The 15,527-nt window shown below is 38.7% G+C and overlaps 1 protein-coding gene across 2 annotated transcripts; it reads right to left on the reverse strand.

Annotated features, from left to right (window-relative positions):
* Window positions 1-130: 130 nt before the first annotated feature.
* On the reverse strand, window positions 131-15,473 carry xpnpep1 (X-prolyl aminopeptidase (aminopeptidase P) 1, soluble). Of its 2 annotated transcripts, XM_088374237.1 has the most exons (21): window positions 15,312-15,444; window positions 13,863-13,979; window positions 13,574-13,698; window positions 13,297-13,364; window positions 12,509-12,609; window positions 11,346-11,438; window positions 10,885-11,028; window positions 8,886-8,981; window positions 6,633-6,714; window positions 6,029-6,239; window positions 5,028-5,117; window positions 4,849-4,899; window positions 4,218-4,276; window positions 3,752-3,829; window positions 3,604-3,675; window positions 3,477-3,537; window positions 3,316-3,385; window positions 905-1,078; window positions 721-797; window positions 519-617; window positions 131-391 (listed from the first exon to the last, which is right to left on the reverse strand). In XM_088374237.1, exons 2-21 carry the CDS (start codon window positions 13,879-13,881, stop codon window positions 272-274), a joined length of 1,890 nt encoding a protein of 629 aa, XP_088230363.1. In that variant the 5' UTR covers window positions 13,882-13,979; window positions 15,312-15,444; the 3' UTR covers window positions 131-271. The 2 variants fall into 2 exon arrangements, with proteins under 2 accessions (XP_088230363.1, XP_088230364.1); XM_088374238.1 differs by lacking the exon at window positions 13,863-13,979 and having other exon boundaries at window positions 15,312-15,473.
* Between the last annotated feature and the right edge of the window lie 54 nt (window positions 15,474-15,527).

A 15,527-nucleotide genomic window follows, 5' to 3' on the forward strand; every position in this document is an offset into this window, starting at 1 on the left:
AGTTTTCTGCAATTGTTCTTTTTTGTAACTCAACAGCATATTCCAAACTTTCCAAGACAAAAGTGATGAATGAGTTTGTGCCAAGATGATCATTTGACAGTAAGACTATGAAACACCAATAAAACATTGATTCATTTTCATTGATCTTTAATAAAACTCTTGATAGGACGTTGTGTTAAAAAAAGAAGAGACATGAAAGAAGTTGAGAAATGTAAAAACACTGATGACTGCACAGCACCAGATGGCACAGTACTCCTGGCCATCGTGGTCTTCACACGATGGGTTGGGTTTCTCGGATGAGCCACTCCAGCGCCTCCTTTCTGCCTTGACGCTCCAGCTCCGCCCCTACCACCTGGCGGCACATCCTGTGGTACTTGTTCACCCAGTCCCGCTGGCGACACAAGGACACGCAAACACGCTTTTAGTACTACACGTAGAAGATTTAGTCAAAGAAACATTCTACTTGTAAAACAAGTATTTGAGAAGAATGCAATTGAAACGGTGTGGAACGTGTTTACCTCCTTCTGGGTGAGCAGCTCTGTGTTCATCATCTTGACTTGGATAGGAACCAGGGTCAAGGGTTCAAATGTCAAACTACCTCTATTTCTGTAGTTGTACTAGGGGAGATCAAAGAACACAGTGTTACAGCTCAAAGTTCGAATCAAGAACACTCATACAAACTGTAGAACCTGTTTTCCTTCAGTTTAAATAAAGTCTTACCTTAGTCTTCGTTGGTACAACAAGAACCACATTTTCAAGTCGGATACCAAAAGCTCCATCTTCATAATACCCTGGTTCTACGAATTAAACAAGAAAATGTATATTTAAAAAAGGCTTGTATCTGATATTCTATCTCTAAAACTGACAAAGTTGGTGAGCTCTGCCTTAGTGTGTCAATCCATACCATCACTGACAATCATGCCTGCCTCAAGAGGTTCATCAGCGAAAGTCTTGTAGCTGATGCCGCAGGGCCCCTCGTGAACATTAAGAAAGCAGCCGACGCCGTGACCTGTACCATGCAGGTAGTCCAGGCCCGACTCCCACAGGGCTGCTCGCGCAAATGAGTCCAGCAGGTGGCCTGGACAGTGGACAAAAGGCATATAGTCAAGCAGTATGTGTTTGCAGAATTATGATAAAAGTATAACTTTAACATGACATTTAGCCTACTTTCTGTCGGAAAGCAAGAGCCAAATTTGTTATTTATTCTTACCATCAGTGTGTAACTGGCACATTGCGTTCTTGCTAATTCGGTTAATTGTGTTCATTGTTTGCAGCATAAATACCATTCTTACGAAAGTTAAGCAAAACTTGTTTGCTTTGACGAAAAAAACTGATTACAGTTTTTGAAATTTGGTACAAGGTTTTGTTATTTGTGCGAAGAGTTTGGCAAAAAAAACATAACACATTTTGAAAAGAAAAATACAACTCTATATTAATATGCGTTACCAAAATCGTGTAGAGTGTAATGCATTAGTTTATGCATCAAGATTTATTGCAGCAATTCATTTCAATTAGCTGTTCCTTCTGTTGTGCCGACCTTGACCACTGAAGGCAGTATAATACCATCATGCCGCGCTAGCTGCTCGATGTGGCTTTCTGGAACAAGTCATTTTTTGTAGAGGATAAATAATATAAAGCCCATGAGGTATATTATCATATATATCATATTATTGTCTACATGTGTTGTTATTTAAATTTTAACATTTTAAAGGTTGTACAACCGTGACTATCAATAACTCTTAGTATATCAGTTTTAGATGTATTGATATACTGTTATTATCAAACTAGTGGGGATCTTTCTTAAAGCAGCATAATTTATTTCCTTATTTGTTATTTATTGGCCTTCATTTAATCTTCACTTGAGTGTCATTAAACAGCTTTCGCAAAAGTTAGATGAATTTACTACCGGCATTTGCGCATTTAGGTCAAAGCAATTAAAGAAATAAAAGGCTTAACGACAGATTGAGTGTCACACACCCGTCACACACCTGGAAAAAAATGCGTACGGGCTTCTAGTTAAGCACCTATGTTGTGGTGAATCATATATATAAGTTATACAAGTTTGACATTCCAGATGACATTCCCCCAATCCTCTTTCTGGATCATCCAAATGCTCTCTAGCTAACGTCAGATGGGCCTGTAGTGACTTAAGCAGGGTTGAGTCCCTGGCGGCGTAGTGTGTTACTGATGGTAGTCTTGTTACTTTGGTCCCTCACTAGGTCCCTCTGTGTTTTTCAGAGATTTCTGTTCACCGTTCTTGTGATCATTTTAACCCCACGAGGTGAGATCTTGCGTGGAGCCCCAGATCGAGGCCATTATTGACCAAATACTTATTTTCCACCGTAATTTGCAAGTAAATTCTTTAAAAATCAGACAATGTGATTTTCTGGATCTTTTTTTCATTTAGTCTCTTATAGTTGAAGGGTACCTATGACGGAAATTACAACTCTCATCTTGTAAGTGGGAGAATTTGCACAATTGGTGGCTAACTAAATACTTTTTTGCCCCACTGTATCTAAAAATTTCTATCTTGCCTCTTTTTATTTTGCTAGGTGACCCTAATACGCCGTTGTAATTTACACCATGTAGAGCTACAAAAAAAAGTTCACATGTAGCGCTACAAGAGTACAAAAAAATAAAAATGAAACAAAGAACAAAAGCAACAATCAGACAATCAGATAAATAATGAGAAGTTCTTCTGATTTGAACAGATTATCAGCGTGTCCAGATATAGCTCCTTTTCCTGCTGTCCCTCATTTATTTCACTATTGCTAATGTTCTCTCCCCTGTGCACTCGCTTAAATGTCGCCACTTTGGCTACTGCAGTCAGTGATTAACAATTAGTCTCTGACAATTAGTAAATGACAATCATGAACAAGCTTTTTCAAGTGAACATGAGAACGGCTTCCAATAATTCCGTGCTCTCAATACACAACACTACTTTTTACAGTCGACGTCGACCACTTGCAAAGCAAGGATTTTTTTCCTTGTGGGGGCGGGCCATGGGCAGCCAAGGAAATTCAGATAGCCTGGCAAAGTGGCGCTGGAGAGCACGCCATTTATTGCGCCTTGACCTTGGGTCAAAACGAAGCATCCAGTCAAAGTTGTTTACTTGCTGTGAAGTGTGCAACATCACTCTTCAGCAGTGTAAGTCTATCCTCATTTAAAACGGCGCATGGGAAAGACAATAGTTCATTCATTCATTCAGCATTAAATCAGTTTTAAATAACTAGAAATCCATAGATCCATAGAAACTTTGGCACTGTTTTGTGAATACTGAACAAAATGTCATCCAAACTTCAATTTAAGTGGTACCTTTGGTTCCATTGGGGAAAACGGCAGCACTGACAGCAATGTGTCCCTTGAGTACATAAGTGAAGCATTCCTTAGAGAATAAAGAAAGGACGTCATTTCTTTGGAAATTGCTCTGATTATAGTATTGCTCAGGACAAAAATAGATTGTGGACGGTTGGTACCTTTTCATACGCAGAAGGGATTCCAAAGTGCATGGTGCGTGTGACGTCTGTTGTGCCATCACTGCCAAAGAGCAGACAAGTCAAACCATATACCCATTAAGTTTCTGCGTCAGAACAATGACTTTACATGTACTGGGCTCCGGAATCGATGAGATAAACTTCATTGACGGTGAGCGTTCTGTTGGTCTCAGGCAGAGGCCTACAAAGACAAGTGTATTAGAAAGACACCAAAACAAATGCAAAACAAATCAAAGTGCATCTTTGACTTTTCTGACCTGTAATGTATGATTGCTGCATTGGGCCCAACGCTGGAGATTGTAGGGAAACTGAGGCCGACAAAGTTTTTCTGTTGGCTGCAAAAATACATTGGAAATTTTCAATTGGCTTACTTTTGGTGCTTCAAAGATTAACATCCAATCCAACCCCTTTAGGGTGACATGGATGTTGGAACTGAGATTCAAACCCAGAACCTCTGGACTGTGGGGCAGATGTGCTAACAATTGGTGCAACGCGCTGCCCCCAAAACTACAAAATTCTTTACATATAGACCAAAATTAAAATGTTTAATGATTCAATTCTGCATAGGGTTAGGGTTCAATCTTAAGACATACATTGAATTGGTTGATAGATGGATGGATGGATGTTTTTCTACATTCAGTAGAGGCAGTTTTAACTCGAGAGCCTCTCATCAGACAGCTTTGTAAAGTATAAAATGAATTTGTTTGGAAATACAAACATCACCTGCGTAGTTCTTCAGCCTTGTCAGCAGCTGAGATTTCTGTTACAGTGCCTTTTGGAATCTATAAAATGATCAATATGACAAAATGACAGCAAAATCAGTAAATAGTATGTATTTCCCCAAGGCACAAAACATTGAAGGAAGTACTTAAGATCTGCAAGTATTATATTGACTATGTTAACTTCAACCACAATATGAATAAACTTGGTTAGAAATCTGAGATCACAATTATAAAGAATCCTTGTGCAAGACTGGCTCCTCATGACACAATTCAGAAAGGGCAAACCTTCAATTACAGTAGTTAAGTAGTGTAGTTAGTTTGTAACAATTGTAAGAATTGATCAAAGAAAAGCTGAAAGTTATTTAAAAAAAAGTGCTGCTGAGCTAATTACTAGAAGTGGAGTTTATAAGGTCTTTGGAGTTGTTTGGAGCAGTCATGTGAGTGACCCATAACATTCAAAGAAAAAAAGTTTTGCAAAGTCATTTCATTCTTCTAAAAAAAGGAAAATAACATTATCGATATTGGTGATTAGACCGTAGGTTAAGGTTCAGCCTGAAAATCAAGAAACTCGAGGATTCTTTATGAATCCAGTCCAGATAATTTTTGTAATGTTGAAAATCATACAACTGTACCTCTTTTTCCAACCAGGCAAAGAGGTCACACAGAGCGACAGCATCCTTGATCTATCAGAAAAATGACAGATTATTTGTGACACATGAATAAAGCCACAGATGCGGTTTATAAATGTTAATATGTAAACGCATGCATGGTTTTACGTGGATTTCATAAAAAACAAGGGGGTCGATCTTACATGGGCTGTTTTCATTCCTTGAATCTCTGTCGTGTTCTTCACTGCCTTGGCAAGACAAAGAGGGGTATAAGGAATGGTGGACCTGTGCGCCTGTATACACAACAAAATGGAACGGTCACTGGTTGAAAAGAATGAACTTCAATACGGTGCAAATAGGGGAGACAACTAAAACACTGCCAGAGAGTGATAAAGATGTTTACTACTGTGGTTGCAGTTTGCAATAGTGCACTGATATAAAATAAGACAATCTTGTTCAGCCAAACAAGATAATTGAAAACATTGTCATATTTACAATGCTGACCTGGAGGCTGTTAGAGTGGTGCTTATTTTTGCAAGAACCACACGGAGACAGTATGCCCTTTTTAAGCATTTGCAAATGGAGAGCCATTCGTCGCTGTGCATGCAGCGATGAGCATTGCAGGGCGTGTTGTACGACGTTGTGTAGGATGGGACAGCCTAGGTTAGTACAGGTTACATTCCAATATAAGCATAAAACTAATCTAGCTAGGTTATGTATTACAGGTTACATTCCAACACAATCATACGATCAAGATAATCTGGAAAACCCTGACAGAGGCAACCCTAGGGTACACTTTGACAGCAGAGCTGGGATTTGAACTGACGACCCTAGAGTCAGCGAATGATTCACTCTCCCAACTGAGCTCCAAGCATCCATGTGAAGTGGCCCCATATTAACAATATGATGCGGTGCAGTTCAACCAGAATAAAAATATCAACTTTATGGTGCTCCACATCTCAAATAAATGTTCTAAAGAACTCAGTTTCCTTTCAGAATCAATACTTGGATTACTTTTTATGATACCACATGAAGCCTTTTAAAAGCTGTCATGGGACAGTCTTTTTTTTTATCCTGGACAAAATATAATGGAAACAAATATGCAGCTTTTTTTCAAGATTCTCAGCTAGGGAACAAAACACATACAGTACATCTTTAAAAAATGCTTGCTTTCTGGACAAACGACATGCATACCCTCCCTCACCTGGGGGATGGCCTGCGTGAGAGCACAACTGGCCTTGTCACAGATCCAAACTTTGTCCTTGTGGCCAAGTGCAGTGCAGATGTTCTGCAACTCAGTGAAGACCCCTTCGTATGGGAATGTCTGAATGTGAAACTCAGGTAAGCTGGGCGTATCCAGCTGCAGATGCTCTCTCAGTGCTGGATCAGCGAGACGCTTCAAGTCCACAAAAAGCCTGCAGAAAGATTCAGGTGAAAAGAAAATGGAGTGAAAATACTATTTGTTTATTTATTAATTTATGTATTTATTAAGTTTTGAGAACACATTCACTCAAAATAAGTTATCCACTAGCGGTTGGGCAAAGTAGCAACAAAATAGACAAATTAAATGTCACTATGTTGGTCACTGGAAAATGAAGAAAAGAGGAAGAATGAGACATTCTCTGTCTCAAATAAAAGAAAAAAATCAGGCCATTTAAATTAAATTGGATAATTTCCCCTATACGCACATACATACACACACCTTATGACCTGTCACACTGGTTGAGAATGAATGCAATAAAGAACACATTTGAATGAATTAAAAATGCGCACAAAAAACCTCGGCAACAAATGAATTGAATTCCAACCTTATTGAGTTGATCCCCACAATAGTATATGCAAAGAAGACAGGGTTATACTCAATATCTGCACCACGGAGATTGAAAAGCCCTAGAATAAAAAGAAAAAAAACACCATAATCATAATTATTATTTAAAAACTAGAAGCTTTGTGCAGTATATTGTGTATGATCATTCAATGGTCTGTGATATATTCTGTGATTGAGCTACCATCTTAAGTCATTTGAGATAAAATAAGCAGAACTGCAACTTTTGTACATGATTTCATGTTGTGTGTAGGTTGTGTGTGTGTGTATATATATATATATATATATATATATATATATATATATATATATATATATATATATATATATATATATATATACACAGCATATGATATACAAGTTTCACTTTTTTTCATTGAACTGCCGAAATAATGTGAGTTTTTAACAATATTCAAATCTAGGAGATTCACCTATAAACAGCCCAGTTTTTTTCTTTTTTTTTGTGATGATCCTCTGCAGATGCCTGAGCAACTCCCCTTCAAACCAAATGTCTATTTAGTCTAAATACAAACTGATGACAATCACAATCAATGTAATTATCATGAATTTTCCGAGCAAACAATCAGAACTAAGAGCTCTTCAGGCACGGTCAACAAGATGCTCAAATGGACACCCGTACGTCCCGGGGTCCTTGGATCGTGATCTTGTATCAAAGCTGACTTATGCAAGAGAAGTGAGGCTGATGCACACGTTAAACTAGTAAGAGGTGATCGCAATAGAATTTGTGTGTTTCAAAATATGGTTATTGCAAGTGGATCTTTTGTTAAGTTGCAATAAAATGCATGCTGAGTTATTTTTTTGTCATAGTCGAGTTGTCATAATATTTCTTTCATTTACCCAGTGGTGGATAGATATTTTTAATCTGCTTACAAGGACAGTTTTTATTTACACTGTGCATTTCGCATTTATTCATACATATAATTACACGTCTGACATACCGGTAATTTCTCAAGAATCAATTGGACCGGCGAGGTACGCAACGCTCGTCTATATTTTTGATACAAGCTTCACTTTTTTAGGCACACATGAAATTGTAAATACGTATTGCTGTAAAACACAATACATTGTATTTTCTGCATTTCTGCATTTCAGCAATGCATGGCTGTGCCGGGAAATGGATTTCTCATGTGTGTGCTGCATGCGTGTGAATTTTTGTGTTTCTCTCCCGGTCTGTCAGATTGTCATTGGTTGGCTTTAGTTGTCGATCAATGCCAAACTAGAAAGGAGGTACGTACGCCTTGAGCTTTACTTGCAGAGCGCGCGTCATCTTAACTGTCAATATTAATACTGTGAATGTTCATAACTAGATTATCAATATATCGCCCAGCCCTAGCCAATACAAGCCCTGATCCAATACCTTGGAATTGCCTTAAAAAAGGAATGCATGCAAATTGTCTCAATTGGTTTCCCGCTTTTGTTATTAGTTTAAAAGTATCCCAACATTATACTTTTATATATGACTGTAATTCTAGTGCAGCAACTGTGCAAATTAGGGAAATATTTTTAATTTCTAACATATATAATTGGTGCCGCATAAAATAATGCCACTCTCAATTTGGCAATATTTTTGCACCCCAGGATTCTTATCTCACTGTGTGACTTCAAAACCAAACAAATTACAACAAAAGCAACACAACGTTAACAAATACATAAACAGGTAGGTAAGTGAGTGAGTGAGTGAGTGAGTGAGTGAGTGAGTGAGTGAGTGAGTGAGTGAGCGAGCGAGCGAGCGAGCGAACGAACGAATGAATGAATGAATGAATGAATGAATGAATATTCTTTTTAGCTGATACTGGTCAGCTGAAAAAAAAATTACTAGATTGGATTGGCACAACTCAATTTTTTAAATATGTTAGAGGTTAAAAATTTTTCAATGCATAAAATTAAGAGGCAATTATTAAGTCTATGAATATAATAAGTATAAATAAGTGGTGAGATTGCATCTCCATGTTTTCACTTTGGCGTTTGACCTTGACGGAGAGGTGTGAACTCTGGTTAGTCTTGTTTATACAACACTGCAACTAAAACCCAGTCTTCCATCCGCAGATATACCAATGCAAGATTGCATTACCTCAGCGAAAACACACCGGCAATTGTTTATACAACACTGCAACTAAAACCCAGTTTTCCATCCGCAGATATGCCAATGCAAGATTGCATTATCTCAGCGAAAACACACCGGCAATTGAGGTCATTCGCATGACTGAATTCTTACATGCTATCTCGTCCAGAGCTGTGGCAATGAACCAGGACATTTTTCGTTCTGCCATCTTTGCGCGCAGCGCTGTGATCTTGTCTTGCCAGGACATACCTAAAAGAGAAGAAAAACAAGTCTAATCTGATCACTAATTGTAAATCCTAATTTTTAAATTCTGACAAAGAATACAAATACATATAAAAAAATCATAGACAATCTCAGACAATTGCATATACTATTAGTGATCTACAATTTGCTACTTGCTAATTCATTCATTTACAGATTGTCTTATGGAAACTACCTTCTGTTATTTTTTTTGTTTGAGATAAGGCCAAAGCCCTGCTAGTGTAAAAGTATTTCTTTGCTGCATCTTGGTGCCCAAAACTGTGTTGAGCTTCAGTTAGCCAGGCCATTGCCCAGGCGAATAGAAACGCTTCATGTACATGTTACGGCATCTATAGGCAATTAAAAACCTCGTAAAGGGGATACAGAAGGCGGTCTGAATTACTCGCAAATTTTTCTAGCAATGTGATATTCTTGGCACGGCATCCCTAAATAAGACGACTCGATCAATCACATGGTCTTGATCTAATCAAATCAGTTAAAAACAACAGAAGCCATGATTGGCAAGGAAAGAGTAAAAGGTTTAGAGTATCTCCCGTAATCATGATTCTCTACTTGTGAATTTACCTGTTGACTAGTTCACTGTTTCTGTGCTCAGGTGTAAAAAAAAAAGGGTTCTTCGCATATACAGCGAACATGATGCAGTTTACCCTTTTCTAGTTCCGTGAAATATGACAGCCGTGTATTCATAGCCTCACATAAACAGCTGAGTATGAGCCTTAAATAGGACGTAGATTTGAAGACGGAACTTATGTGTTTCTTTAATGCTTTCTTACAAACTACCAACAAAATTATAAAAATAAAGATCTAATCTATTGATAATGCATGCTTGTTGTTATCGGCGCCTTGCTCATGTTACGACGTATGACTTGGCTTATCTGGATTCAACTAGTGTGCGTGCCAAGAATGCCATAGCTAAGGAAGGCTAAGGAAGGCCAAGCAAGGGAAAAGGTCACAGCCACACAACAGCCTATCCCAAGCCATGTATGCTAGAGAGGCCTTGTTTAATAGATTTTTATTCTGGGGGCGGCATGGTGCTACGGGCATTGCTATATTCCAGTGTGCACATCATCATTCCAATTTAATGGATAATGAGTATTAGTTATGAGAAGTTCACCGTCGCAACACACATAAAGGTCTGAACTTGACTCCGGAGAAAAATATTCAGTGGAAAACTCTTGAGCCAAAACAAAAACAGAAAGTTTCCAGGGTAATAATTACGTGATTCGACTACCAACGAAATCTGCCACCGGACCTGATGAGCAACTCGCAGAAATGTTTGATGACAATCACTCTTGATGCTCAGTAATTCACTGCACACAAATAAACGTGTAACCATTTGAACTTCAGCATGCACAAGGCATTCATTACCTGTAAAATGAGCACGACATAATGTGTGAGGCTTTTTCAAACCACAGAAGAGTAAGAAATGTTTGTCTGATTCATTCATAAACTTTATATACATAATTTATTTTATCTGCAGCTTTTACCTCGTACAGAATCGATATCAATATTGCTAAAATTACCATCAGAGATCTAGCAAATCATTAAAATCCAGATGCAAAGTTTTCTTTAAGTCATGGATATTCTTCTTTAATGAGTCCGTTACTCCTTTTAATTTAACATTTTCATGCACTGCAGTGTTGTGAATAACAGTTTTTGGGACAATAAGCCTAAAACGCTGTTGAATTTACATGACGATGTGCATGTCGGAACACAGCAATGTCCATGATGTTGTTTGCGTTGCTTTTGGGAGGGAGCTAGACCCTTTTTAAGGCTCAAAGCAATCTACGTTTGTGATGGTTAATTTAAGCAAGCCCTGTGAACACACCGTGGAGCTACTCCCCTGCAGCCATTTTACCATTCATGTCAGGGTGATACGTGTTGTACAGACCCGTGTAGTCCAATCCCAAGGTACGAAGCTGCGTGCTTGGTCTTTGTGGACGGTCACTCCACACCACATCGATGAGGTTTTCTTGCACTGCTATGAGAGAGTGGCCCGCGCTGGTCAGTGCCTTGGACATGGCTTTCCATTGATCTGACACGAAACAGATGCAGGGAGAAAAATAACACATGGTAAAAGTTTAAAATACAATAACGGCAAAAGTTTGGACACAAGTCTGCATTCAATAACATGACAACTACTACATAAAAATTGTGACTATTTGCTTAAAAGCTTTACTTCCAGAGTACTTCAGCAAAGTACCGTCAGGCGACTTCTTTGGATGCCACTGTGTGTAACGTATGTGGCCATTGACTGTTTCTACCACAGCACAGTGTGAATGATGATAAGCTTTTACACTGCTATCGGTTGCATCTGCTGCAAGGACTTTTTGGAGCATGAAATGAAAATACCTGCGGCAATGATCCAAGGGTCAACCCCCACTTTGGAGTTCTCTGGCAGGACACTAATCAGCCAGTCCTCCTGCGACGGCGTCTCCTTCAGTCCTGTATGACAGTTGAAGAAATACATTATTTGGGTATGCCTATTTAGCTGTTGAATTCCAAGATTTTTCATTATCTTTATTAATATAGGCATGTGCGTAACAATCTATCGCAGACATTGATGTATCCATTTCAGGGGTGTCAAACTGATTTTTTTCGCGGGCCGCGTTGTAATCATAGCTTCTTTCGGAGGGCCATTATGACTGTCAACCCAAACAAATGTATGAGCACCTAATATTATATACGATAAAAGCTACAAAACAAACTGACAAATAACTCGTTTTCAAATCAGACGAGTAAAATATTTAAAAAAAAGAGATATTATTAAAAGTGAAGACAATTTGCATTTCTAGTAATGACACACGAATTTGATGCACAATTTGACTTCGCGGGCCACATAAAATGATATGGCGGGCCGTACCTAGGTCTTGAGTTTGACACCTGTGATCTATTTGTATCTGTATATGGATCTATGATCCAACTACACTTGATTCATCTTGATAGTACTATTACCAAGAAATAGTGAACTGGACAAAGCATTTATTCTTCCTATCATTGATGTTATCATCACATGCCAGCAGACAAGTTAGCATAGCGGATGGCGGAAGACGCAGATGAGAATTCACCAAGCCACCATTGAGGTCCATTGTGTCGATACACATTGCCATTTGCAAAGATAAAGTTGCTTGGAATAGGTCACAGGCTTTTTCTGCACGTAAAGGTCACATTACCACGGCAACGCGACAAACATCTATAACCACTTAATGCATTCAGACAACAAGGAATTCCCACAACACCGACAATCCAGGCACCATATGAAGCATTACTGCTGCAGCTAAAGCAACAGCGTAAGATAACATCAGGTCAGCAAAAGCCTAAGGCCACGCCAGAATGCTTAGTCAGTGCCAAGGCCAAAACTCAATTTGGGCAAAAACATCATGATATTAAAAACAACTGTACAATTAGCAGGTAAAGGTACTGTTAATTCAATCTATTATTGTTATGTTAAAAAACAAACACAGCAGGTAATCCGACAGTACTGTTGGTTGCACTTTTTTTTTTAAATGCATTACCCATCTTCATAAGGGTCCAGTTGTTGTCCATTTGCTGAGTGGCCTGAAGAAAATAACGGCCGTCAGTCCACATGGCGGCGTACTGCTCTGTGACGATGGCTGTACCTATACATCACAACAGTCACTCATGACTTAAAAGGCTCGTTGTTGTCCCAAAAACAGTGGTTCTTAAACTTTTTACATTTTTACTACCCCAAAAAATGCTTGCCTTTCCAAGTTCCAGCAAAATAACAAACATTAAAATACAGTAGCATAGCAAGCCTAAGTGTTCACAATTTGAGGCAGCTTATGAGCTACTGTAACTTTAAGTGATATAAAACTAATAACATATATATTTTTTAAAACTGAAGCAACTGTTGCTGTTTGAATATTTAACTCAGTATTCTTTTGTATATCGAAAGAGACAGCTGCAGTGACACTCCACTTTTCCACGAGAATTACTGCTCTACAAAACACAGTTAAAATCTCTTAAATTAAATGTTCATAAAGTCTGATGGATGAGAATTTGAATTTTTCATTGAGGAATGGATTCATTCTGATTTACTTCCCATGAGTAAAAAAATAAAACTTGAAACTAGCTAAAAGTCGGGAAGTCCCTGTATCTTGCAACCACCCCATTAGATTAGATTAGATCGAATTTTATTTATCCTACAGTGGGGAAATCTTCTTGTCACAGCAGCGTACAAGAGTGCAAGAATACAAGAAACGTGTAAAATGTAAAAATGGATATATTACAGACAAACATAGACAAAGTGCTCAAACAAAAACTAAAAGTACTATTAGAACAGGTACCTGCTGAGCCGTTGAAACCACAGATAAACTCCCGCCTGCAGTCACATGGTGCGATGTATTCACTCTTAAAGACACAAAGACATTACAAACATAAAACATAGGTAGACCACATACATCATTAACAATTCGGTGAAGGTTAGAAGCAAGAATTCATTTCAAAAGATCAGACAAACAGAAAATGGGTGCAGAATCACAAAAGTACCAGTAGTGTGAGTTATTACACAGAGCAAGTTTCTAGTAAATCAATTTTGTAAAGAGGCAATAATGTTTTACCTGATGGGCATCACCAGATGGGATGATATAAGCTTGAAGAGGCTCAGAAAAATATTTACAATTCTTCATCACCTGGCGGAGATGCCTGAGCAGCTCCCCTGTGATCTTTGGAGACATGTTTCTGTCTGAATGGACGAGAAGCAGAAAAATACTTAATTCAGTGGGAAATACAGTGAAACAACATTCCCTTGACACAGTTCAGTTTGGATGTTTGCAAAGTATACAAGCAAAAATAATTAACCACAATGTTCTGATATTGACAATTTAAAACCTGAGGCAGTGATATTACCAGACATTTTCGAGGACATGAAGACTTCGGACGACTGGAGGAGTGACTCACTCTAACTGGCTGTCTATTAACGTGGAGCTCACAGATCACGTCTTGATCTTTAACCCCTGTAACATGCTGATTCAGCAACAGGTGTCTTTAAAAATCTTAGAAGTGGTACACTCACAGGACTCTTGATTAGGTACCATTAGAACAATCTTTTTAGAGCTAATGTGAACAGCTTGAACACTTTGCTTTTCTGGTGGAGGTCACCAAATAAGTGTAAACACCTCTCAGTATGATATATGGCCAACTCCAATAGACAGCACTAAATATGTTGGTACAAGGCAGCACAGAACATCCTGGGAATGAGATTGTGTTTGGTGAGATGTCTTTTTTTGCGGACCCGATCAATTGGCAAATTACAACCAATTGCTGATTTTGCATGTAAAATGCAAATTATGGGCTGATCCATCCCAGCCGATCAGATCTGTGAAAAGTCTAATCTCAGCTGAGTTTGTGTGAGAAAAAGGGGAACAAACCATGGTCGTCAGTCACTCACTTACACGGCGCATACCGAAAACCATTCGCATTCACACAAATTAATAATTCAGAATTCTCCATTTTTTAAGAATGGTGAGGAAGCTTGAATAATTTGGCAAAAACCCACGGCACAACTCCAAATGCCAAGTAGGCCTTAAGCCAAAACTGGAAGCACTCTTGACTGTGATGCAGACTCACTTAAATTTAGTGATTAAATCACAATTATGTTGCCATACTTTTGTTTGCAACTAACTTTTTTTTTCATGTGAAATCAAGGGAATGCTTTGTAAAACTGTAGCATTGTACGTATGTGTGTTTTCTGGTATTGTAATAACCTCGTTATAATACAGCATAAACTATAAAGTGTTGAACGCTGTGTAATAAAGTGGATTTACTGCTCAGTCACATTAACAACACATTAACGCTGCCAAATGTCCCCCAATCACGTTGCAGGCTTCTACATCGATGGGCGTTACCATCGCTTCGCATGCAACTGACGTTTGTAAATTGACAATGTGTTTCTAAAAAAAAATAGAAAACTCATTTTCCTTGCGATCGTGAGCTGCTAATACAAAGACACACAATTATTTAACGTGTTCTGGTCATAAAATTACATTTGGATTAGTGTGTTTTAAGGCCAGCTATGCAGTAACAACAACAACAACAACAACAGTGTGCTATTGGTGTGTTTGGAAAACAGGAGAACATCATCGGGATGTTTTAAACACCCAGCACGTCGCACCTCAAGTTCACTCTCGGCTTTCATGACGAACAATAACGTGGGTTCAAGTAACAGACGTGGGATGAGCAAACGTGTCGCTCGTTCGAAAATAGACCGCATCTGCCAAATGACTCGAATTTGAAGTCCTTTCCACGCTTTACGGTCAAATGGCCCCATATGCAGTACATAAAATAATGAATACACACCCGGGTGCTTTCGCCTTGTGCGCGGGGTTCTTGCGATTAAGCGGACAAAATGTCAACAACAAGTCTTCGGGGTTTGGTTTACTAACAGAAGGCAGCCATTTCGTTGGTGACGTCGACGTCCACGTGACTACAGTTTGTTCCAGTAACAGCGGAGGGATGCAGCCTCACCCATCCATGTGTACTCGTATATACAGTATCGTCTGTCCGTGGCCTCGC

Source organism: Syngnathus floridae, chromosome 4 (genome assembly GCF_059516105.1).
Source record: "Syngnathus floridae isolate MCC-2025c chromosome 4, RoL_Sflo_1.0, whole genome shotgun sequence".
Classification (NCBI taxonomy): Eukaryota; Metazoa; Chordata; class Actinopteri; order Syngnathiformes; family Syngnathidae; genus Syngnathus; species Syngnathus floridae.